This window comes from Xenopus laevis, chromosome 1S (assembly GCF_017654675.1).
Source record: "Xenopus laevis strain J_2021 chromosome 1S, Xenopus_laevis_v10.1, whole genome shotgun sequence".
Classification (NCBI taxonomy): domain Eukaryota; kingdom Metazoa; phylum Chordata; class Amphibia; order Anura; family Pipidae; genus Xenopus; species Xenopus laevis.
Genome location: NC_054372.1, coordinates 172,163,752 through 172,189,431, shown reverse-complemented (window position 1 = coordinate 172,189,431; position 25,680 = coordinate 172,163,752). Strand labels below are relative to the sequence as shown.

The 25,680-nt window shown below is 40.2% G+C and overlaps 1 protein-coding gene across 1 annotated transcript in view; it reads right to left on the bottom strand.

Moving 5' to 3' along the window:
- LOC108705351 (beta-hexosaminidase subunit beta) overlaps positions 1 to 9,297 on the bottom strand; it is a 31,648-nt gene extending 22,351 nt beyond the window's left edge. The window contains exons 1-4 of the mRNA XM_041580502.1: positions 8,484 to 9,297; positions 3,029 to 3,177; positions 2,524 to 2,589; positions 786 to 832 (exon numbers count right to left, since the gene is read on the bottom strand). Of these exons, the coding sequence (XP_041436436.1) occupies positions 786 to 832; positions 2,524 to 2,589; positions 3,029 to 3,177; positions 8,484 to 8,758 (537 nt within the window). The 5' untranslated portion in view covers positions 8,759 to 9,297. The remainder of the gene's footprint in view (positions 1 to 785; positions 833 to 2,523; positions 2,590 to 3,028; positions 3,178 to 8,483) is intronic.
- Positions 9,298 to 25,680: the final 16,383 nt, after the last annotated feature.

The window sequence follows — 25,680 nt, the reverse complement described above, 5'->3', positions numbered from 1 at the left end:
CAAATGAGAACTTTCTCAGTCTGCTATATGGTTCTCATCTGATGAGAATTTCAAGCCTGCTTGATTGACATCTGGCTGATTTCTAGCCAAATGTCAGTGGGTCCAACCCTCCTGAGGGCCTCATACACATACTAAAACAGCCAGCTCATTCTGGAGGGGCCGAGTCAGCATCTATCCGTGTATGGCCAGCTTTATGCTGTGATATACGAAACAGCTCATTATACAGAGGCTTCTCAGTGGACTACTGACTTTTTTTTAATGTGCTTATACAAGTCAGGAAGTAGAATGTGACTTTGCTTTCACTTTTTACATGTTGCCCAGTTTAATACAAAAAAAATAAAAAGCATACACATTCCTAATTAAAAAACAAAATCAGTCAATAAAATGTGCAGCACAAGCCCTTTTCATTGAACTCATGGTGAAAAGAGGGGTATAAGGTCTCTTTAAATCTATGTTTGTGTTTAAATGTTATATTTTTTGTTATTATACAGTTAGTCCACAATGACAGGGTAAACATGCAAAATAACTGATGTTGCATAAATATTATGTAACTATTTTGCTTTTCTTATATAAATATGCTGCAGATCATAACCATTGGATTAGATAAGAGATTGCCATTTGTGGAAGATGCCTCTTTTGAATGATGCTACATTGCAAGATATTATTGATAAATACCACTTTTCACCTGGTTTGGTGAAGGGCAAATCTTTGCCATGTACCATTCATAACACATTATTCTTTTTCTAGCATCCTGCACTGTTTCTCTTGAAAAAATTCACACTTACAGCTCCATAACTGTCTTCATAGATGAGTTGACTAAAAGTCTCCAGCCCTTTAAAAAGGATTAAAAAAAAGTCAGAAAAGTTTTGTTGTTCCGGTCCACCAAAAAAAAAAAAAAAAAAAAAAAAAGACTCCACAGTCATACATAGCTTATGCTAAAACAATAGTCACATGTCTGCATTATTGAATCTAGAGAACAAGAAGAATAAATAACTGCCTTTAAATCTATCAGCAATGTCTGAATGTGTACTTAGGTATGAACCCTTCCCGGAAAGGGAAGGGTATAGATAGATAGATATACAGGTATGGGTTCCATTATCCAGAAACCCATTATCCAGAAAGCTCAGAATTATGGAAAGGCCATCTCCCATAGACTTCATTTTATCCAAATCAAAATTTTAAAAAATGATTTCATTTTTCTCTGTAATAAAACAGTAGCTTGTAATTGATCCAGACCAAGTTATAATAAATCCTTATTGGAAGCAAAACCAGCCTATTAGGTTTATTTAATGTTTACATGATTTTCTAGTAGATTTAAGGTATGAAGATCCAAAATATGCAAAGTTCCATTATCCGGAAAACCCCAGGTCCTGAGAATTCTAGATAATGGGTGTAGTACCTGTATTGGTTCAGAAACAACAGGATCAGTAGGATTAAGTCTACCCAACACACTAAATAACCTATACCCAGATGTTTTACTTAAACAAAGAAGATAGGACATAGTCCTCTAAATAGCGCAAGATTTCTGGCATATGTTGGGCACTTCATCAGTTTAGATTGCAGGCTCCATGATGTATCTATGGTGCTACGTGTTATAAAGGATAATGATAGTGAGATTTCTTAGTAGTGTACAGAGATCATGGGGGTAAGAGTTAAGAGTTACAGCCTCACAAGCAGAGTATGGAAAGTTTCACTGACCTATATGTATTTTGTGGTCACAGCCTCATTGCACCCCCGCCGAATGGTTTCAAAAATTAGTGGCGAGCAGGAGCAGTGACCAGCTCCATGTTGTAGCTCCCACCCTTCCCAGCTATAGTCAGGTGATCCCACTGGTGTCTAATAAAAGGGCAGCCAAGTTTGGGAGTTTTACTTTGAAAGCAGCAAGTAAGTTGCAGGTAAAACTTAGTCCCTGTGTAAAATGTATAATGAAGCAATAGAATTCGTAATGAATCAGATTAAAGTTGGAGTGTAGGACTGGCCAGATATGGGATGACTTTGACATAGATGTCCAGCTTAAATATATTGCAATATATGGACAAGCAATCCCTGTTTTTTTTAAAGGGTAAGGCATGTTTAGAAGCTGCATGCACAAAATCTCTCTTAAATATATTGATAATGGGTTGAGTGCAGAGGACCTCTTGTATTTGTCTATATGTACGTACTTTGTGGTCACAGCCTCATTGCACCCCCGCCGAATGGTTTTAAAAATTAGTGATTAGCACAACTTTCCCTTGTTTCTTAAAGTTTCACTGACACCTTGGACAGGCCTTTTTGATATAAGAAAGAAGGCACCCATCTGTGCACAACTTTAGATGGAAAGTTTTTTTCTGTCAGAGCAGCTGCACCTCTGTGCTGGTTAAAGTAACCCATAATTATAAAGTAAACCATAAAAACCTAAACATTTGTCAGAGCATATATACATTAAATATTGTAAGTTGCTCAGATACATTTATTCTCTAATTTTCTGATTCCCGTTACCTTACAAGATTTACAGATATACTGATAAAGATCATTTGCGTGTACCTCTGAGAGCGCCCCAAACTTGCTTTGCTTTCAGGATAGCTACATTCTCTCCAACACTTAGTTCATCTGCAAAGACAAAAGTCAATTTAACGAAACTACCATTCTATAAAGCACCTCTGTAAGGTTTGATTTTAAATGGCAAAGAATGATAAATGAATGATGAATAATGCATTATATTGTTTTCTGAACAACAGCCATTATTCTGGCCATACCCAATATGGAGCATATCTATAGGATACAGAAACCAGAATCTTGCATAAAAAGGTGGGTTGCACTGGTGTGAAAACGGCAATACTGCTATGTAGCTGAACAATTAAACTGCCTAACTACATTGTATTTTCTATGACAGGTAGAGTAAAAAAGACAATTACTTTTTAGAAATGGGTATATTGTTGTGTGTGTGTGAGGGCATTTCATAGTCTATTTTACTTTCCCTTTAGATATAGATACACTAGCATTTTGCTTGATGTTCACAAAAAAAGCAAAAAGGAAAATAAATACCTACATGATTCATCCGATTTAACACTGGGATAATGATGACATTCATGGTCCTGAGAAAGAATTATAACTTGAAGCTGCAGCAACTGGCCAGCATCCGTGGGCTTTTCAAATACATGTTTCCACTTGGAATAGCCAAACATGTAATCGTAATACCTGCAGACATAATGAGAATACAAAATGAGAATGCGCTATACACTGGCCCATACTGATAAATCAGTAAATGGGCATTATAAAGATATTTCACATTTGTTTTCATGTTGTCTTCACAAAAAAAAAAATCTGTATATCTAAAAATATTTCTGCTGTAAAGCCAGAAGCTTTTAGGAACCCCTGGAACCAATCCTTGTAGGAAGATGTTTTGTTCTGCATTCATATAGTGTAACTGTGGGCCCCCTTCGGCCCATCATAACGGTGCTCCAGCCATTAAGCCTGTTGCCTCTATTATATCAGTTTCCTGTGTCCGTATTATAAGTAATAAATGTTCTATGCTTAAAGGACCAGTAACATAAAAAAAAAAAATTGTTTGTACTTAACGAAAAAAAACAAAACACTTTTTTTTCTTTTAACAAAGTCTTTATTAAGAAATAACTTACCGATTCTCCACTTGCACTTCTCTTCAGAAACGGCAACAGGGGCGACGATCCATCTTGCAGCGCTCAATTTCTCCTCCCTGCCCTCTATAGGTGCCAGGGAGGAGAAATTGGGCATCACAAGATGGATCATCGTCCTGTCGCCGTTTCTGAAGAGAAGCGCAAGTGGAGAATCGGTAATTTATTTCTTAATAAAGACTTTGAGAATTTATAGTTAAAATGTGTCTTGGTGTTTTTATTTCATTATGTAGAAACTATTATGTAACTATGGGTCTAAGGTTAGATTTCATTTCCAGTCTGTTAGGAAAGTGAAGACTCAATGCTGATGTTCCCACTAATGAACACAAAATACTAAGAAGTAATGGACAACAGCCAAGTTGCCTTGACCTGTAAAAGCATTTTCCCAAGTACATTGCACAAACAATACAAGCCCTTCCCCTGCCTGCAATAAACCAGTTTTATTATTTGTACAAAGAAAAAGGTTGTTTTTTTTTTGTTTTTTTTTTTGAAATGGTGCTTATATTAGAACTTCGGGAATATATTTGAATGTACTTTAAAGAATACCAGTATGCAAATTTCACTAGGTTAATGACAAAAAAAGTTTCCCCACTTTTGCAAGCCATTGCAACCTGTTGAATATTTGCTTTCAAAGAGCTGACCTGCCTAAATGGTTGCTATGGGTTACTAGACCTATACCCCACTATGTAATAAAAGGTGCTAAGTTTGCCCAGGTGCAGAAACCCATAGCAACCAAAAGGACATTTGCTTTTAAAGTGGACCTGTCACCCAGACACAAAAATCTGTATAATAAAGTCCTTTTCAAATTTAACATGAAAGCCAATTTCTATTTTTTATTAAAGTATTCATAGCTGTTGTAAGCTCATTAAATCTTGTCTGTCAATCAAATATTTTCTGGCCCTCCTCTATGCCTTATGCATAGAGGCGGGGCAGACAATTACTTTCACTTTCCATTCAGCACTTCCTAGATGTCACTGCTCTCCTCACAGTCACCCAGTTCTCTTTACCATTTAATTGTGTAGCCAGGACATGGGGATGGACATCAGGTCCCCCATTCTGGTGCACAAACAAGATTCTGAGATGATACAAGACTTGTCTTAATAACAGTGTCCACAAAATGGCTCCTGCCTGCTTGCTATAATTCTGAATTCCCAGACTGAAGTACATAAGATTTAAACAATTTATATAGTGTAATTAAAGTTCATTTTACTTGACTAATGTGATAAAATAGGATTTCGAATAATTTTTTTTGGGTGACGGGTCCCCGTTAAAACAGGTGACCAGTAAATGCTTCCTCCCTATTGATTGCTATGGGTTACTAGGCCTATAGCCAACTTTAAACATTAAATTACCCCCACTGTTGTTTATGTCACATAGGAAGATTACTGAGAACTTATTCACTCACCACAATCTGCTTTTCCTGTGTATTTTCTATGTCATCCAATGATAACAGGTTATCTCCCACAAGCAAACCTAGGCACATTCTTGCCAACTAAAGCTACATTAAAGAAGGAAAGCTACCGAAACAGTTTATTGCCAATAGATTAGCCACAATAGTGCAATCTATAACACTATATTGATTCTGCAGAATACTTTACCATACCCTAGTAAACAGCTCTAGAAGCTCTCTCTGTTTGTTTAGGATAGCAGCTGCCATATTAGCTTGGTGTGACATCACTTCCTGCCTGAGTCTCTCCCTGCTCACTCATAGCTCTAGGCTCAGATTACAGCAGGGAGGGGAGGAGCAAACTGAGCATTCTCAAGCCCAAACCCTGGAGGTTTAAGCTGAAAACAGGAAGTCTGATACAGAAGCCCATGTGTACACAACAGAAGAAAAGAAATGCAGTGTTTCTTCTGACAGAGGACTCAGAGCAGCATTACTTTGAGGGTTTACTGGTGTATTTTATAGACCTTTCTTATAAAGCTTACTTAAAATATAGCATTTCCTTCTCCTTTAAGAGCATATTAAAAAAGCAAGACACCTGTTGTATGTTTCAGGGTGTGCCCAACAATTATGGGGCACACCCTTATTCCTTCAGTTAAATTTAGTCTGCTGCATTAATCCATGCAGCAAAAATGGCAACATTATACACTTACTCCCTTTCAGTTACAAGCACACAAACCCCCTTTTTAACATCTGATCCCTTTGTATTAATTTTATATTTTGGTGAAAGTAGACTGGGTAACCTGCTGCTTGCCTACCTTTTTTCATGTAGTAGATTTTAAGCTAGACAGTGAGAGATAAAGTGGAGGACGAGTTACACAGGGACCTGCATATACTAGGGGGTGGTGAGGTTAAAGAGATGAACAGCAGCATAGGCAGAAGAAGAAGTCAGACGTAGGCATATGTAAACAATGTACAAACAAAGTAAAAAGTATCAATGTTAAAAGTGTATTTAACAAATGCCAGAAGCTGTAATATGTTTTCTGTGGGCCCAGGGAAAAATTTGCAGCATCACCCCTGCACATACGAACTTCGGGCAGGACCAGTACAGTCACCACCCCCAAAGGTAAAATGTCAGAGCTGAACTTATGGCACTGGAATAGCAAATTGCTTTAAATCAGCAGCAGAAAAGGCAAAATTGTAATAAGGAACAATAAAGAACAGACTGCTTAACTTGCAAGAGGCAAATAATGTTTTTTTTTTTTTTTTTTTAAATGTCTGAACAGTAATAAGATATAGGTGAAGAGAGTGGGTCTATCAGCAAAATGGAATTATTTTAACTATAGGGAACTCTGTGAAAGAAAACAAGGTCTTGATTTCCTTTCTTCTGTGTTACAGGAGTGCATCCGCAGCCACAAAAATCACATGTGCTTCTTATTCCATGTTTATGAAAATCTCCACTTGGCATTTGGAGAAAGCACTTGAGAAAGTTGGTTATCTCAATAAACTAAGCAAGTTCAACCCCTCCAAATGAAAACCCAGCATCCATACACACACCCCTCCCTACTTTTAATTAAATTCTATATACCCATAACTATACTAACTATAGAGCTTAGTATCACAATAGCCTTTGATATGATAACATGTTGTATTATTAAGTTCTTCTCAGCTTTATGTTTAATTGAAGCCACTTCAGATAAAGGTGTGGTAAAGACAAAAGTAGGCAGTGTCATAATGAGTGAGGGCAGGTAAGTGCATTGTGGTGCAATATACATTAGGAATTTGGGGAGAAATTGGTGTTTTTGACTTGTTGGCTTGGGGCTTGTATTGGGCTGGGGTCATTGTGAATGTGTTACTGTATATAAATACCAGGAAATAAAATAACAGGACATGACAGGGATTAGGGGGATAGATGTCAGTAGATGCCCAGACACTGCCGGAGCCAGAGCTTTCTTGCACCTGGATGACAGCTTACAGTATGCGACAAAGGTTAAAGGAACAGTAACGTCAAAAAATAAAAGTGTATCAAAATATAATACAGTGTTGCCCGGCACTGGTAAAACTGCTGTGTTTGCTTAAGAAACACTACTATTGTTTATTTAAATAAGCTGCTGTGTAGCCATTCAAAGGAGAAAAGGCTCAGGTTACACAGCAGATAGCAAATAAGTGGTCTGTCTGTCTAATGGTGTTATCTGTTATCCAGGGCCGCCTTTGGTAACTTTAAGAGACGAATTTCCGTTTTTTAAAATGGAAATTAGTCTTGAGTGCAGCGAGCGCAATAGCGATCACTGCACTAGCGATGTGGCCCCTCCTCCATCCGCTCCGACGCTGGAAGTTAGAAGAGCGGAGCAGGAGGAGGGGCAGCATTGGGGCTGCTGCCTCAGGCGGCAGCAGCCCCTGAAACGTGCCTGCGGTTATCCATTCGTTAACCTGTGCCATATAGCTGTTTTTCAATTTCCGCCATTGCTCCACAGCAGCTTATTTATATGAACTATAGTAGTGTTTCTGTAGCAAACAGATCAGTTTTACCAGTGCAGGGCAACAGTACACGATATGTTCATAACTTTAAAACACTTACATTTTTTGGTGTTACTGTTCCTTTAAAGTGTAACAAAATGATTCTGCCGCACACCTGCAATTCACTTAACTGCAACGGTGGTGCTGGTCCCCCGTTGGCCTGGCCTGATCCCTTAGCAACAGCAATCACTTGGATACAGATCTGCACACACACACACACAAGATTATGCAGTAGGGGAGTTGACCCCTTTTATTGTGCCACCAGTAATGTTTCTTCCTTCATCAGGAGATCAGGAGGGTTGATATTACTGGTGACACAGTAAAAGAGGTCAACTCCCCGACTGCATAATCTCGTGTGTGTGCGCTGATCTGTTTCCAAACTAAAGGTTTAAAGTGTGCAAATTAGGGGCGGGGAGGGAAATCGCGTGACTTTTTGTCACAAAACAAGGAAGTAAAAAATATTTTCCCCTTCCCACCCCTAATTTGTATATGCAAATCAGGATTCGGCCAAATCTTTCACAAAGGATTCAGGGGTTCGGCTGAATCCAAAATAGTGGATTGGGTGCAGCCCTACTGTAAACTGACCAAATTGCAGCAATTGAACTTGAATCCGTGGCACAACAGGAGCAGTAGTTAGGTACAAGCGTGAGTGTCGCCATATGAGAATCCAGCTGAAGAGCTGCCCTCACACCGCCATTCTGCCCACAGCCATGTCACCACACACACTTGCCAACCAGCCCGAATATGGATGTTTGTTTCTCCGCCCCAGGAAATGTTTCTACTCAAACTGACCAACTGCACAGCAGCACTTCAGTCAGCTCATGTCCTCTGCTTTATAAGTTGCAGGTAGTGATGAGTGTGAGGGAAAAGCCCAGCTAAATACTCCAGCTGTGGCACATCGCTTCCCCTGCACCAGTCTGGAGTGGCTGAGGAGGAGGAGGGTTTCTCACCTGCGGAAGGCATCCTGCAGCATCACACAGGAAGTGCCCACACTGGAGCCCGAGCCATGCACAATGCTGAAGGCGGACGGCGGGATGCGGAAGGTGTCGGCTGAGAGAATCACTGTCCGAGGCAGCGGCCATAGAGAACCGTAGGGCGAGTCCTCGGCTACAGTCCATTGCGTCTCAGCACCCAGCAGCTTCCCGCGCAAGTGGGAGGCCACACCGAGAGACAGCCATAGACAGAAAGACAGGGAAAGAATCCCTGTGACTCGCCGCAGAGCCATATCACCCCGCCAGTCACGAATACACTGCCGCCACTTCTCTCCGAACAGCCGGAGTCACACAACTTCAGTGTCACGTGATAAGCACAACATGCCTCCGCCCCTTCATTTATGTGATTTTAAAGGAAGTAGATCACTTTGTAATTGGGACTCGTTTGTAGGTGGTGGCGGTCAGGTTCAATTCTGGGCCGCTTATTCACAGTGGCAGGCGTGTGCAGCTATGGCTGCTGTCAGTGCTCTATAACTTCCTCTAGTGAGAGTCTCTCTCGTTCCCTTTTTAAAGAAATAGTGCTGGGGAGCAGTAGGATTACTCAATAAAAAGCAGCAGCCTATCACCTGGAACCATTTACTGATCACCTTTAAAAACAAATCGCTTGTTGGTTGCTGTGAGATGCTGTACCGTGACCTGGGCGAACTTAAATTCAGTACCTTGTATTACCTGTGGAGGCGGGAGATTTCTATGCCACAAGATGAAATCAAAGCCCAACCTACTGTATACCAAACACCAGGACGCCATCAGAAATCACAGGGACCCATACGACAAGATTTCCTGGGCCCCCCGGGCTGCGCCCACTGCAAGCCCCACCTACAGGTCTGCCCTCCCCCACCCCACAGGTCCACCCCCACCACATTAAAAAAACAAAAAAAATATTGGTGGCTAGGGTTCCCACATGTTAATAAAAAGTAAAAAGATATTGGTGGTCAGGACCCCCCATAAAAAAACATTTGTGGCCAGGGCCCCCCATTAAAAATATATTGGTGGCTAGGACCCCACATGAGAAAAAAAAAATTGGTGGCCAAAATTGGTGACCAGCCCCCCCCCCACCACATTATAAGAAAATTGGTGGCCAGGGTCCCTTAAAGGTCCATGCCTTCCCGAAGTCAGCAGTTCTCAGAAAGATGGAGGGGCCCGGCTAATCAAGTAAGTGTGGCGTGACCAGGCCCCCCTTACCCTCGGGGCCCCTACGACTCTCCCCCCTGATGGCTGCCCTGCAAAACACTATGGGGGCAGATTTACTAAAGGGTGAAGTGGCCGTTGCTAGCGACAATTCACCAGATATCCCATCCGCAGGGACATCGGCAGTTTACTAACAGTCGTATAAGACAATTCGCTAGCAAAAGAGACTGTTGCTAGTGCCTGTTCGCACCTAGGGGTGCCACCTTTTCTGGAAAAAAATACCAGCCTTTCTATATTTTTATGGTTTTTCCCTATGAATAAGATTGGCATTAAGCACCATTTTTACCAGCCGGGCCGGTAAAATACTGGCCAGGTGGCAACCGCTATTTGCACCCTATTTCCTGGCGACTTTTGCTCTGGGGAACAGTCGTTACTCCACTTCACTGAAGTGTGAATTGTGGTCTTCTTTGTTTTTTTCTGTTGTGGCTTCTTTGTTCTTTTTCGTTGCGGTCTTCTTTATTGTTTTCTGTCATGGCTTCTTCATTCTTTTTCTGTCTCAGCTTCTTTGTTCTTTTCCCAAACAGTTTTCTTCGTTCTTTTTTGGAGCTGCTTCTGCAGCCGGACTGGGCCCCCTTAGTTCGGGCCCAGTCACCCCTGTGCCCCCCTGATGGCGGCTCTGCCTGTCCATGAGTAGGAATGTTATCTTGTGGGACCTCTATTAATTGAGAATATAACTGAGAGATTACCCCACTAGTTAAATCTTGGGTGTGTACAATGTGATTGAAATGTAGACCCTTCTAATGTAGGGTGAAGTGGACTGCAGTATAAAAATCTAATATTTGGCAATAGTGCAAAAAATTCAGAAGATGGAATCTGATCATTTTCTTGTAGATGTGCAACCAACACTATGCCTCTGGGGGTCAGCAAATCTCTCAGTCTCTGAAAATGATGCCCTGACCAACAAGTAAAGGCCTGGAAAGGTAATCCTGGAATGAAGTTTGGATTGCCAACTAAGGGATGTAAAAAGCTTTATGATTTATGACAGGCCTGTCCCTTGTCCACGCTCCTTGTTTCCAGACCTTTCTGTACATGTTACGGTTCCCTTGCCTGCACAGAGCTTCCCCCTTGGTCCTCTCACGTTAAGTCCTGGCAGCATCTGAGGGCTCCTCCCGAAGCAAAAGGCAGCTGTTATAGTTAAAAGATTGAGCCGAGACCGGAAACTAGGGGTTTTCTCTTGGTTTTACCTGTACTAAAAAGTATATTGAATTGTTTATTTAGATGAAGCAGGGTTTTACATCTGAGCTGTTTTATGCATTATATTTTTATAGAGACCTACATTGTTTGGGGGTATAGTTTTCATTTAATTGTAAAAAAACGTTTAAAAAAAAGCTTAGGCATCTTAAAGCTTGTAAGTTCATGTAGAAGTCAATGGAAGTTTATTTGAATAAGAAGAATTTTGATAAATAGGCCTCTTTGTAAATGGGTGCAATGTATTAGATGGTTGCAGCGTATCTAAAAGTACATACCAGTATGAGAACTGTTATCCAGAATGCTCGGCATGTGGGGATTTCCAGATAACTGAACTTTCTGTAATTTAGTCTTGTTTTTATCTTAGTTTGGATCAAGTAGAAGGTACTGTTTTATTATTACAAAGAAAAAGAAAATAATTTAGAAAATCTGGGATTATTTGTATAAAATGACATCAAAGCAGATAGCCTTTCCGTAATTCGGATCTTTCTGGATTACAGGTTTCCGGATAAAGGATCCTATACCAGTAATTGATAACTGTCTCTAATTTTGAAGAACAAGCTTTCTATGACACACAGAAATATCTCTGTTATTACTCATCTTTCTATTCAGGGTCTCTTCTATTCATATTTCAATCTCTTGTTCAAATCAGTGCATAACAGAAATAATTAAAAATGAAAAACTGCAAATTGTCTCAGAATATTACTCTCTACATCATACTAAAAGTTAACTCAACCCCCCTTAAATACAGTACTCCTGAATACAGTTTTAGCTTTAAGTTTTCTTTGAAGGGTTAAATGAGGATATCATGACAATCACTTTACAGAAACCGAAGTTCTGGGGAAAGCCAGAAGCAGAGGAACTTGATAATGATTTCCTCTTTCGTGTCTGTATTATCTAACATTTTCCATCAATAATTCTGCAATTTGCAAGCTAAAACACATTGTTATACAAAGCATACACCATTTTCTGACAAATGCTATCTATGTTTTTGATGGGCTCACCTCAGGGCTGGAAGTAGGAGTGGGCACAAGAGGTACTTGCCTTAGAAGTTGGTATGTCTTGGCCGAGCCCTAATTTGTAAGTGCCTTGAGGGAAGAAGCATCTTTTTGCCTGTAGGGTTTATCAACTAAACACATTATTTCCCCCAAAAATCACCTCATGCAATCAGGGCCAAAATACTGCAACTGAAGTTCTGGAGGTGCATCACAACATAATTATCCCCAATATGTTTGCCATATGTCGCATAAATCCTAATCCATTTTACAATATGTCTTCCATTTCACGTAATGCTTACTGCAAGGCTGGACATTCCATAATAATTATTTATAATTATTTACAATTATTTATACTAAACTTGTCCTCAACAAGCTTGAAAGTTGTAATTTAGTTTTGCTGACTTTGTGTCCTTGTTCTGTACAACAGGATACTTCTTATACTTCTTATCATACTTCTGCATTCTTGTGTCACTGCGCATGACTATATGCATAGGGTATAGAAACCATGTGTAAACAAGAATAAATTTAGCAATTTAGAACTTTCCTCTGGATTGTGTCTGTTTTGTTCCAGAGCTCGTCTTTGTCCCAGCAGGAGCGCTCCAGCCTAAATTCACACACATACAGAGATCGGTCAGGAACCCTAACACTACAGGTGGCACTGATGGGTGACATAACAACAAACACACAAACAGAACAAAACAAAATTCAGTTAAATCCAGTCTCCCAAGTTTCTTTTTAATAGAAAACAGGTCATAGATAAAAAAGCTTCATTCAGCAATACATGATTATAATCAGGTTAGTAGTATGTCAGCAACACGGCACACAACCCTGTTGCAAACCAACTAGAAGCATGTGAATATCATAGGGCATATTCCTGGATTCAATCTTTCTAATAAAGCAGGTTTCTTAGTCAGCAACTGTAGCCTCCCAATTCTTAGAGCCTGGTGCACGTACAACGGTTTCTACCATGTATCCGTTCACTCACAATTTTCAAATATTAACAGCACCAGTCATGGATTTCTTTGCTTAAAATGCCTTTATTGAGACATGGGCTCAGACCCCAATACACTTGGCAACGTTTCAGACCGCCATCGGTCTTTTATCAAGCCACCATAAAAGACAGATGGCGGTCTGAAACATTGCCAAGTGTATTGGGGTCTGAGCCCATGTCTCAATAAAGGCATTTTAAGCAAAGAAACCCATGTCTGGTGCTGTTAATATTTGAAAATTGCAATCTTTCTAATGCCAGAGGGACCCAGCATATCAGCCAACCTCCAGAATGGACAAGTGCATATGCTCAATACGGAAGCAGCTCCATCAGCCTGTAATAATTCAGCAACCTCTCTGTCCTAATGAATGTCATTTTCACTGCTAATAAATAAAAAGGTCTCTATAACATAATAGTGTGTCCTATTCAATTAAGTAGCAATCCTTTCATGCATTATTAATGAATCTTTACAACAGAGCATTCATATTACAGTGATCCAACATGCCCATGAATTTTAGAACCACAGGTTGCTGGTGGCAAATCCCTCCTATGGCAATCATTTGAAATTGCTCCCCTTTCCAAACCTCAATTTCTCAAAAGCTCTTACACAACTGTTTTCCAATGACAGACAATGGGGAGAGATTTTAAGTGATTTGGCATTACTACAGTTGCTACTAAACATCACAAGAATCAAATCACCTTAAAGGGGAAAATTGTATTACAAACTTCAGCATACTGAAATAAGAAACTTTGTAAATACAATCATTTAAATATTCTGCATCATTTCTGAAATAATCAAGTGTATGTATGTTCACTATATCTCTCTTATCATCTGTTTCTCTTCATTGTGTCTTCATGCAGCAGTTTGGTGTCAGATATTCATTGACAGTTAGATCCAATACAGTATATTTTATAGGGGGGGGGCTTCCTTTCCTAGCAGATGTATTAGAGCTCACTCAAATAACTGATTCCAGTACAAACAAAATCTAGCAAAATAACTGCCTTTTGCACAAATTCTGCATGTAGAGAGACATGATGTCTCTAATACATCTTCTAAGCAAATGGAGCCCCTCTATAAGATATATTGAATGATTCATCTGACACCCAACTCCTGCATGAAGACAGAATGAAGAGAAACAGATGCTGAGAGAGGAATAGTGAAGATAAACTTGATTATTTCAGATAACAATACAGAATATTTAATTGATTGTATTTAGAAAGTTTCTTCTAAATATGATGAATATGATGAAGCTTATATTAAATTATAATTTTCGCGATAGTTCCCCTTTAAGGACAGGGCTGAATAGCTGCATGGCCCTTCTATATGATCAAAAGTAAGAGGGCTGGATGCAGCTCAGATGAATGCAGGCAGCAATGTATGTATCAAATAAAAACATTCTTGAGCACAAGGACTTGCACCTCTGGGGGCTCAGAGTGGGGCGAGGTACAGAAATTACATTACAGAAACCAATGTGCAATAAACATGCTGCAGTCTGTTTTTTTTTTTCTACTTTGCCTGCAGAGGAAATGTTAGAAAAATATAATTGTAACTGTATTTCAAAGATTTCTATATTTTAATTGTCAGGTATTAAAAAGACAACAGACATTATTCATCTTCATATAGAAATTATTAAGATTTTTCCTGCTCTGAGCTTTGAAACAAATATTAGTATTATTTTGGTTGTAGCTGAAATAAATTGGAGTTAACTGAAAACAAAAATTAAACATTTCCATCAAAGAAGAAGTTTTATAAATAATCAAAGCTGGAAGAAAAAGTGATGACATTGCACGCTGTGACCTGTTAATACAGGAGCCCCCACAATTTTTAATAATAATCCTGCCACAATAATAATAATCTTTCCACAAGGGCTTTGTTCTCTATTGACCAGTGGCACATCCCATAGACTGTATAGATTAGGAAAAAGAAATGTCAAGGCTGTGAGATAATTCTATGATTAATTACACAAAATTACACAAAGTGCAAAATCGTAATAAAATTACTTTCACTTCTTATTAAATGACACTTTGTTCAGCATGACACTAGGGCACAATGACTTTACTGTTCTATGTAAATTGATTTATTCAGCTGTACTGGAAGGTCTGACTGTGTAATTTTTTTTCTCCATTCACATACTTCACGGACATATAATCTCACCATATGCAGAAGGACCATGGGAGTAATGCCCTACCAAATAGTTTATTTTATTTTGTTATCTATTTCAATTTCTATAGCAATCAAAATATTACACTAAACATTCAACACCATTAGGGCAGAGACACACACAAAGATTCAGGGAGATTTAGTCGCTGGCTAGAATCTAAATCGCAGACGGGAGGGCACGCTGAGCGCTTCGTTTTCCGGAGTCGCCTGAAGTTGCCTCACAAGGAAACTTCTGGTGACTTCGGAAAATGATGCACTCTGAGTGCCATCCCACCGGCTATTTAGATTCTAGCCAGCAGGAAGGCAATTTGGGAACATTAGTCGCTCGAACAAGATGCGATTTGTCGCCAGGCGACTAAATCTCCCCGAATCTTCACGTGAGTCTCTGCCCTTATTACATACATACAAATATATTTTTTATTAAATTTTTTACTCCAGTTTTATGTTGTTATGCGTGCATGCGATAGCTGGTGCATGAATATACAGTCTACAGTCCATGATGTGAAATGCTGGGAGGATCCAAAGAATGACAATTAGAAACAGAATCTTCAGCCTGTTTAGCACAGTGTGAAAGCTTAGCATAGCAGCCATACCCACAGAAGAACTGGTGTCACTCACAGGTACTGAAGTACTGAGTGGGGGTGTGTGTGTGTGTGTGTAATGAATCAGACTGACAAATACAATGGCGAGTATGGTTTCTTATAAAACAAGAACACAAGTAAGTTTCACTTTCATTCTTCTTTAACTTTTCAGTATTTCTCTTCTGCTCATTTGTTTCATTCTCACCCCACTCCCTCTAAATGTTACTTCTCCCAAATAAGGCCAATACCCAAAATAACACACAATGATGATAAATCTGTGTAAAAAACAGCTTTATTAATAATGATTAGATAAACTGCCCTATTTGATCCTGAGCACCGAGCACACATGGGCACAGTTAAGCTGCTAGGTGAATGTTGCATTCCTTTTCATTCCATTGGACCTCAGACAGTCTGCAAATCCTGGCTTCTGCAATCTGAGGGATGAAGTGAAAAGGAATGCAGGGTCTACTGAGTGACTTAAGGTTGCTTCTGTTTATACAGCCATATTTTAGGTGTAAGGGGGGGTGTCACTGCTGGTGGAATAGTGGTGTGGGGAAGGGAAACAGAAACAAATATGGCTGCATACACATGAGTTCCATGAAACTGCTAGGTGAATTCTGCATTCCAATCCATTACATTGGACCCAGGGCAGCCTGCAGACCCCAGCTTCTGCAGTTTGAGGGATGGAGTGAAAAGGAATGCAGGGTCTATGGAGTGGCTTAAGGGTGTGAGAAAACAATATAACAGCATACACATGTGCACCATTAAGCTGCTAGGCGAATTCTACATTCCTTTCCATTCCATTGGACCCCTGGTAGCCTGCAGACACTTGCTTCTGTAGGAATGGAGTGACAGAGTGACTTATAAGTGCTCCTGTGTATAACGGGCAGAGAAGCATCTCCCATGGAATTGACATTCTTACTCACCACTGTCTCTTGAAGATGACATGCCTACCAAGGAAACTGCTGGTGGTGCTGGTGTTATGTGCCACTTGGTTGGCTCTGAGAGCCATTGGCAAAAAATCCCCAAAAAAGTTCATTTTAAACCACATGTTTTTGCCTTTAGTAAGTGATATTCTCATAGAAACCCTATAACACTTTGGGCATTTTAATTACAAATATGGTGGCTGAGCAAAACAACCAGGGATACAGTGGATAATCCCCCTTTTATAAAACTAAAGGACCCGGGCAATTCCAGGCAGTGTCTTCTTTTTATCCTCCTACACTATAATTAAGAATAGTATACCAATGCGTAAACTACAGATCCCATAATGCACTGTGAGATCTTTTCTCACTATAAGGCTATAATTGGAAGTGAGGGAGCCTGACCGCTCTTGCATGTGCTATTTAGCTGACAAAGTGTTGGGCAACCAAGATGCAGACTTTGCTCACTGGAATGTGGAAATGGCCTTCATCTCAAAAGTTACAAGAGGTAACACTTTCTTAATTAAAATGTCATGATCAGGGCTGGCTTGTGACAATACTACAAATCCCATCTTGCACTATGATTCCTTGGTTATATTAAAGGGATACTGTCATTGGAAAACATGTTTTTTTCAAAACGCATCAGTTAATAGTGCTGCTCCAGCAGAATTCTGCACTTAAATCCATTTCTCAAAAGAGCAAACAGATTTCTTTTATATTCAATTTTGACTTGGGGCAGCTGGGAAATTGACAATATGTCTAACCCCATGTCAGATTTCAAAATTGAATATAAAAAAATCTGTTTGCTCTTTTGAGAAATGGATTTCAGTGCAGAATTAACTATTAACTAAATATTTTTTTTCCCATGACAGTATCCCTTTAATGCAGCGAAATTCTATTGCTTAAACATACATAGTAGCTGCAATAGTATGAACCAGCACCCCCAATTAAAGCTATAAAAATCTTTATTTATTTATACTTTTGCTCTGTCCTGGCTGTGTAATGTAGGGGTTATGCTGGAGGGCACAGACAGGCAATTGGCAGGGCACAGTAGGGGTTAAGCTGGAAGGCACAGACAGGCAAGTTGCAGGACACAGTTGGGGTTAAGCTGGAAGGCACAGAGGGAAGTGGCAGGGCACAAAAGGGGTTAGGCTGGAGGGCACAGAGGCAAGTGGCAAGGCACAGTAGTGCTTACAATGGAGGGCATAGAGAAGCAAATGGCAGGGTACAGTAGGGTTTAAGCTGGAGAGCACAAAGGCAACTGGCAGGGCAAAGTAGGGGGTTAAACTGAAGGGCACAGAGACGCAAGTGGCAAGGCACAGTAGGGGTTTATACAGAGGGCAGACACAGTAAGGCAGTCGAAGCACATGTAGTGCCAGGCTACAGCATTCACAACTGCTTGGGGCTCCTGAGCAGTGTCCAGTAGTGCAGCTGCCAATATTTGAAAAACACAAGCTACAGAGGAAGGGAGGGGCTGGGCATGAAGATTGTATTCCTTTATTTATAAATGTTAAAAAGTGCATAAAATACGCCTAGGACACTTTCATTATCCAATGTGACATGAATGGAGGAGAGGCGGCAAGGAATTAAACATGTGTCTCTGACCATGTAGCCCTTATAAAGAGATGAGAATGTGCCCAAGATTCTAAAAAAAACACAAATAAAATTAGTTTCCAGCTGCCAATAGAGAAGTCGATTCCAATCAGCATTACTTTTACTATGGAAAAACTGCAGTGGTGAAACTCTGTGATTCACTTCATATTGTGAGGAATAGTTGCAGTGATTGAAACACTATGGGGAAAAATGTGAGATTAGAGCTCACCACAGGGGAAAAAAATTGCTTATTAATCAAATCGTGAAATCCCATAGGAATGAATAGAAAGTGGGTGACTTTTTCTGTGGTGAGCTCTAATCTCACATTTTGATACATTTGCCCCATAGTGTGCTGTATCCCATAACTTCTGAATCAAAATATACATAAAGAACAATGTAGTGCATGTATATATTTATAATTTCATAAAGAGGTGTTTAATGGAATCCAGGCTGTAATGTGAAGTTGGCCATGTAGTTAACCATTTTAGATGGTAGTAATGTGTTGCACTGTGCTAGCCATTGAAAAATTATGAGGTTAGGTGATACCTTTTATTGTCTGAGTACTGTATGTAAAAAATGAAAGCTTTCGAAATGATAGTATTACATCCATCCTTTAGATTAAGGATGTTACATTGTACGAAACTGTACTGGAAGACATATACAGTGTCAGACTGGCCCACCGGTATACCAGGAAAACTCCCAGTGGGCCCAGGTGTCAGTGGACCCTGCTTCTTCTAAACATTTGGCCTATTTCATGGCCATTCCCTATTTCTATTTGAACAAAGAGGCTAAATAGATAGAATAATAGATTATAGTATGTAAACAAAACAGACTGGGAGAATCAGCACCTTCTAATATTGTCAGGTATCAGGGCGAGTCTGAAGGTATAAGCCTCCCCCACGCTTCCCACTGAGCTGCGCCCTGAGGGTTGGTACAGGACGGTCCCAGATAAGGAATAGCAGGAGTGCCGATTGAGCACGCAGAAATAAGTTTGTGAATAAGGACTCAGCACTTATCTGCAAATGAAGAGACAAAGTCAGGAACAAGCGGGTCATACACGGAAGACAATCAGGAAGCTGGAGCCGATTTGGGAATAGACGAGCAGAGTAGTCAGGAGAAGCCAAGTATCAATCACGAAGATCCAGGGATAATCAGAAGAATAGTCAGGAACAAGCTGTAGTCGTAATCAGAAGAATCATCAAAGTCAAAACGCTTAGTGTCAGTAGAGACTATCACCTCACATTGAGCCTAGGCCTGAGCGTCCTTTTAACCTCAGGACGCATGCTTGCATCAGGACGCGCGCCTGCGTCATGGCGCGCGCCTGCGTCAGAACGCGCGCATCAGAACACGCAGGCGCAGAGACACCGGCCGATTCGCGTTGTGACGTCAGCTCAACCCGGAGCTGTTCTGCTGAGCCCTGACAAATATAGTAACGTGTAGAATAGAAACATTCTACTATGTTACTACTGACGCAGGGGCTTGCACCAAAATATTACATCGCTTGCGCTAAATAAATATGCAAGGTTCATCCCTCTCGTAATAGCCTCATTGTGCCGACTTCCATTCTACACGTTGTACATGTACAGACCATTGGCTCTGCTTATACATATGTGTGTGGTTCCTAGTCTGAGATAAAAAAGATTTGCTTCAAACTTTTTTAAGAAACATGAGACTGTCCCTTCACCATTTCCAATGTAGATTATCACAAATTCAGTTTAGAAAAATTATAAACTGTTATAAATATATCACCTGTGAACTGCATTTTGGTTGATCAACTTGTGTCTTAGAAGTGTGCTTTGGTAGTACAGCCGCCAGAGGGCAACCTTAGCTCATGGACCAGACATCATTTTCAGAGTTCTCACTGAATATGCTATACTTGTGTATACGTATATATGTAATTAGCTAGTGCTACTTGTAGCAGAACAATACATTAATAGAACAAACAGGAACCCATCTAATAAGGAGATAAAAGACAACCTCAAAATATAGCATCATTCAGGTGATATTCCTATTGGTACAGCTCTTCTAAGATACCTACAGTAATTAGGTTAGAAAACACAGGCCTTTGCGTTAGGGTCTCCAGTATTTTTAATGGGAGACATGGAAAATGTACAGTATTTCGTTGACAGATAACAATTGCTGGAACACTTAAGTGTACCTGCTAAATTGACATCACACCTGGAGGCCCCATATTCACTAGTGAAGTTTTCTGACTGATCTGCACCAGCACCCATAAGTGATTTTCTGTAAATATGCTCTCACCACTTTTGAAGGGGGTAGAGATTGTCCTACATAGTATACATGCATTATACATTATTGTTGGTATATAATCACAAAACCCTTCAAAGGAGAAGAAAAGTTAGGAACCCCCTAGTGATTGCATTTACTTACCTGACACCCGTTGCTTCTATCAGCAGAAACCTGCACCGGCCTGGGGTTATTCCAGTGAGCACCACGAAGCAATCCTCTTCCTGCTTTTTCTGTCTTCTCGCAACTGTGCATACGGAGTTGGGTGAAAGGCCGAACTTTAATGAAAAAACAGGTATTTCTTTCTACTGAGCACGAGTCTGCCCCGGGAAAATCAAAAGAGAAGAAGTTGTTGATCATTCCGTAGTGCTTGATGGCATAACCCCCGGGCCGGTGCAGTTTTCTGCTGATAGGAGCAGTGGCCTTTGCATTTATATTATTTCTGCCAAAGTGCATAACTATATTCAACATTGAACCTCATTTTCCATTTTGCTGCCCTGTTTTCCAATGTAGTCAAGTCACTTTGCAAAGTGGCAGCATCCTGCATAGAACTTATAGTTCTGCACAATTTAGTATCCTCAGCAAAAACAGAATGCAAAGTCTATGTAGATTACATCCACTGCCATCACCTTCTCATAAAAAGAAATTAAATTAGTCTGGCAAGATCTATACTCGTAAAACAATTCTGGCACAAACTCATAGTATTATTATTTGTGTTGAAGTCTAGTATGTTATCCCTTAATACCCCTTCAATAAGCTTTCTGTAAGTGGTGCAGCGGGGATGCCTGCCGCAATATTGACAGGGACGCCCGCCACGCCGCACCTCTTCAGCCGCCATCTTGGGTTCGTAGGGCAAAATGCGCACAATGGCGTGAAAATGGAACACTATAAAAGACCCATTTGGGCTTTCAGACCTTGCCCATTATAGGTTTTACCTGTGGTGTTTTGAGCTTATTCTGATCCTGTTCCTAATTCTGATTCTCTGTTGTGACCCTGCCTGGCTTTTGATGATTCTACCTTCTGTATCCTGACCCTTGCCTGATAACCGACTTCGATTCTGCTTAACCCTTCTGATTGACTTCCTGGTTTGACCCTTGCCTGCCTGACTACGTTTATTCTCTGCCTGCCCAGACCCGGCCTGATCGGACTACTCTATTACCCAACGCCCTGTACCACAACCTTCTGCCAAATGACTTTGCCTACTGTTGTGCCCCTCTGCCTGTCTAGAACCCGTCACCTTGCACCTCTCGTTTTAAGACCTGGCGGCATCTGAGTAGCTGAGAGCTCCTACCAAGGCCAAAGATGGCTGCTACAGGCAGAAGCACGATCCGAGACCAGGGTGCTTGGCATCGATTCTAGATTTAGGGCGCCATCGGTTACACTTTCATACCACTGAAGTCAGACTAACCGGCCTATAGTTCTGAGGCTGAGAACGGGATCCCTTTTTGAATAGCTACACCACATTAGCAATTCACCAGTTTCTCTGCAACATGCCAGACCTCAGTGAATTGTGAATTTTTAAAAAAAGAGGTTTGACAATCATAAAGCCAAGCTTGTTTAGTACCCTGAAATAAATACCATCCAGTGCTGAACCTTTGTTTATCTTAACATGTTCAAGCCCCTTTTGATTTCCTCTTGTGCAAACCATGAATCATTTGTTGTATTACTAGAACTGGGATTAATAACAAGGAAACCTTCAGTAGCTGGTTCCTCGTTCATGGAAACAGACGAAAGATAACAGAATCAGAAACAGAGATCAGAATCTCTGCTTTTTCTTTGTACTCATCAACCAGCTGACCCTCCTCTGATGTTAAGGGTCCCACTCCTTCCTGCTTCATTTTTTTTTACTATTAACATTTAAAAATAGTAAAATTTAAAAATAAATTTGGATTATTTTTATTGCTTGCTGCAATACCCTTTTCCATCTTATTTTTAACTTGTCTGATAGCTTTTTGGCATGACGTATTATCCTCGTTATACATGACATTTTGGCTGTCCCAGCTAATTTAAAAGCCTTAAAAGCACATCTTTTCTTACCCACTCAACACAAACATTTTTATCAAACCACAAAGGTTTTGTTTTGCGATTATGTTCCTTTCTCACAAGGGGAATATACTGACATGTATATATATTAAAGGGCATGTAAAGTCTAAAATGGAATAAGACTAGAAATGCTGTATTTTGTATACTAAATATAAACATGAACTTACTGCACCACAATCCTAATCAAACATAATTTTTGCTTTCAAAGTTGGCTACAAGGCTGCTTCTGTTTGTAAAAGTAGCTGGTCTTCATTCTCATCATCACTTACACAAGGTGACTTTTAGCATACACCAATAATAATTTGGTTGTCATGCCAATGAACATCAACAATTTAATTTAGTAGAAAAGTCACTTTTTGCTTTATACCAAAAAGCCCACAATATACTGTACCAGCAGCCACCAGCACTGCTTTTTGTATAATGGACATTATTTGCAGAAAGTATTCATTGAAATTCTCATGACCACGCCTGCTCCATTGCTGACCATGCCCATTCCCATGTAGTGCAAGATGGCGACTCTGTGTGTTTATGATTCTCCCACCCACTGACAATGGGCTTTATTAAGACATATACTTTGTGTATTTTTAGTGATTATTTTGGAGACTGCAAATATCATCAGCTCTAAATTAAGTAAATGTGAAAGAATGTACTGGTGCCCAGAGCTATAGGGCTGTAAGAAACTTTAATTCTGATGATCCAGTGCTAGGGTAAATGAACTTCCGACAAAAATTCAAAGCATCCATCAGTCAGCAACACACTGAGTGCCAAAAACCCTAAGGTGCATTCTGTTCCTTCTGCCAATCTGGATGATTTACCGTCTGATGTATATTTTCTGCTTGTATAACTCAGTTTTATCCTCATCCTTGTCTGCCTCTGGCTCTGCTGTTGGGTTAATGCTCAGTTGAGACAAACAGTCTTCAACTTTTGGCTGCCACCTCAGGGGCCCCCGCCCCAGTCGTGGGCTCCACCAGACACCATTCTTGCAACTGCAACCCTCATCCCCGCTGCAGGTACCCTTTGCTTCCTTATTTTGCGGTCGTGATTGGAGGAGTTCAGGGGGAGTGCCCAGAGTTCCCAACAGGGAGTAGGTCTGGGTCAGTAGGGCCGACGCGGGTTTTTGTTGGTGTCCCATCGGCCCAGCCTGACCCTGCTTTTGTTAATGCCCTTTCCATATCCTTTCAATGTTGTAGTCCCTGACCCTTCAATCAGTTCTACAGAAGACTCAAGACTCAAACAGCAATACACACCTGAATCATGGGTCCAGTAAGTAGGACAGGGGTCCCCAACCTTTTTTTACCCAACAGCCACTTTCAAATATAAAGAGAGTTGGGGAGCAACACAAGCATGAAAACAGTTCCTGAGGTGCCAAATAAGGGCTGTGACTGACTATTTGGTAGCCCCTATGTGGACTGACAGACTACAGGAGGCTCTGTTTAGCAGTACACCTAATTTTTATGCAACTAAAAAAATGCCTCCATACAAGGAATTAAAGCATCTGGTTTGAAGCCACTGGGAGCAATGTCCAAGTAGTTAGTGAGCAACATGTTGCACGTGAGCTTGTGGTTGGAGATCACTTAAGTAGGGTGTATGTTGCACATATATTCTTCATGTGGTTTCAGTCTATGGTTCTTCCTAGTGTTGTACCAAACTTGCAGAACAACAACAACTACAGTGCCTCCTGCTGTTCATTTCAGACATTGTATACCTCCCAACTGTCCAGTTTTCTGCAGGACAGTCGCGACTTGTACAGCTCAGCTCACAGATTTTTATTAAAAAGTTCAGAGTTTCTCTTTCATCTCCGGCACTAACTCCAGAAAAAGATGTTCATACTTTCACAACCTACCAAATTTTGTAAAATATTCATGGTAATTAGGAGCTATGGTCAGAAAACGGGCATGGTCAGATCTTTTTATCCCTCTTACCATTTTTCAAGTGTTGGGAGGTATGCCATCTGGACACAGGCAGGTAGAAGTTACATAAAAAAGGAAAGTGTTGTAATGTTGCTATTCTCAGAAAATTAAGTTAGTGAGCAGAGAAGAGTTATCAGAGGTTTCTCTGGACAGATTTAAGCAGAGTAACATTGTTTATCGTTAATTTATATTGTACTGAGGGGTTTCAGTCTGCCAAAACAGCATGTGGCACTGTTTCCATCATTGAATTAGTAGTGTAAAAAGTGCTCATACCTTAAAAACTAGAAATAATAATGAATGTAAACTGTAAAAATGGTAAAGCTTAATTATGTGACCTCAAATTATGTATTTGGATGAAGCTAACTCATCAGAGCAATTATGGCTTCACCCACTAATATTAATAAGCACAAACAGGCAGAAAAATAAGGCAATATGCTTAATTATTCTTAGCCCTTCTTAACAACTTAATATGCTTAACTGATCATGCCCTACTTATAAAAAGGTCAATATTGTCGTTTGTAGTGAATTGTTTGACACATAAGAATATGTAGCATGTAAAGGTTTATATTATATAGGGGTGGCATATTTCATCTATTTGTTGAAAGCTAAACAGTTGTTGCCATCAGGTTAAGGTTGGGTCCTCTAGATCATTTTTAAAGGAACGCTAAGTGGCATGAGATGGCATCTGCCAAACCCATTGTGCACTGTAGTGACTGACTGGTGGTGTTAGGAGGGGTGGTGGTTTTGTTCTTCTTTAATATAGCAAAAATTACCTTTAATAAAGAAAGAAAAGAGACAGAATATATTTAGAAAAATCACAAAAGAAGAAAAAGTGTCCTAAAAACCAGTGATGGGAAATAATATGGGACTAACTCGGATAAAACCAAATCCTGGAAAAAGCTAAGAGCAGCATATTGGAAGTTGAAATAGTACATAGTGTGGGGAGAATTTAATATATCAACTAAATCAAAAGTCAAGACCTGGAGCAATTATTTTAAAACTGCTGAACTATACGGGAAAAAATAAAACTCTTTCAAGCTCACAGAAAGCTGAGTACACAAAACTGCTCTGCTTCATTCCAACAGTTATCTACAATGGAGAAATATGGACAAGGTATAAAACTGTTTGATTCAACCATCCAGAGTAATGACTGAATATTGTATAGTGAACAGTGAGATAGAGTTGCAACCCTTATCACTACCACTTCTGTTTCTGTCTCTGCTCACTGCTAAGATGAGGCCTCAACTGATGAAGTAGCGGATGAAGTAGCCATGCACAGATCTTTATGCAGTCTGATTTGGCCATACTCGTTGGCATTGCCTTTATGACTGGAGG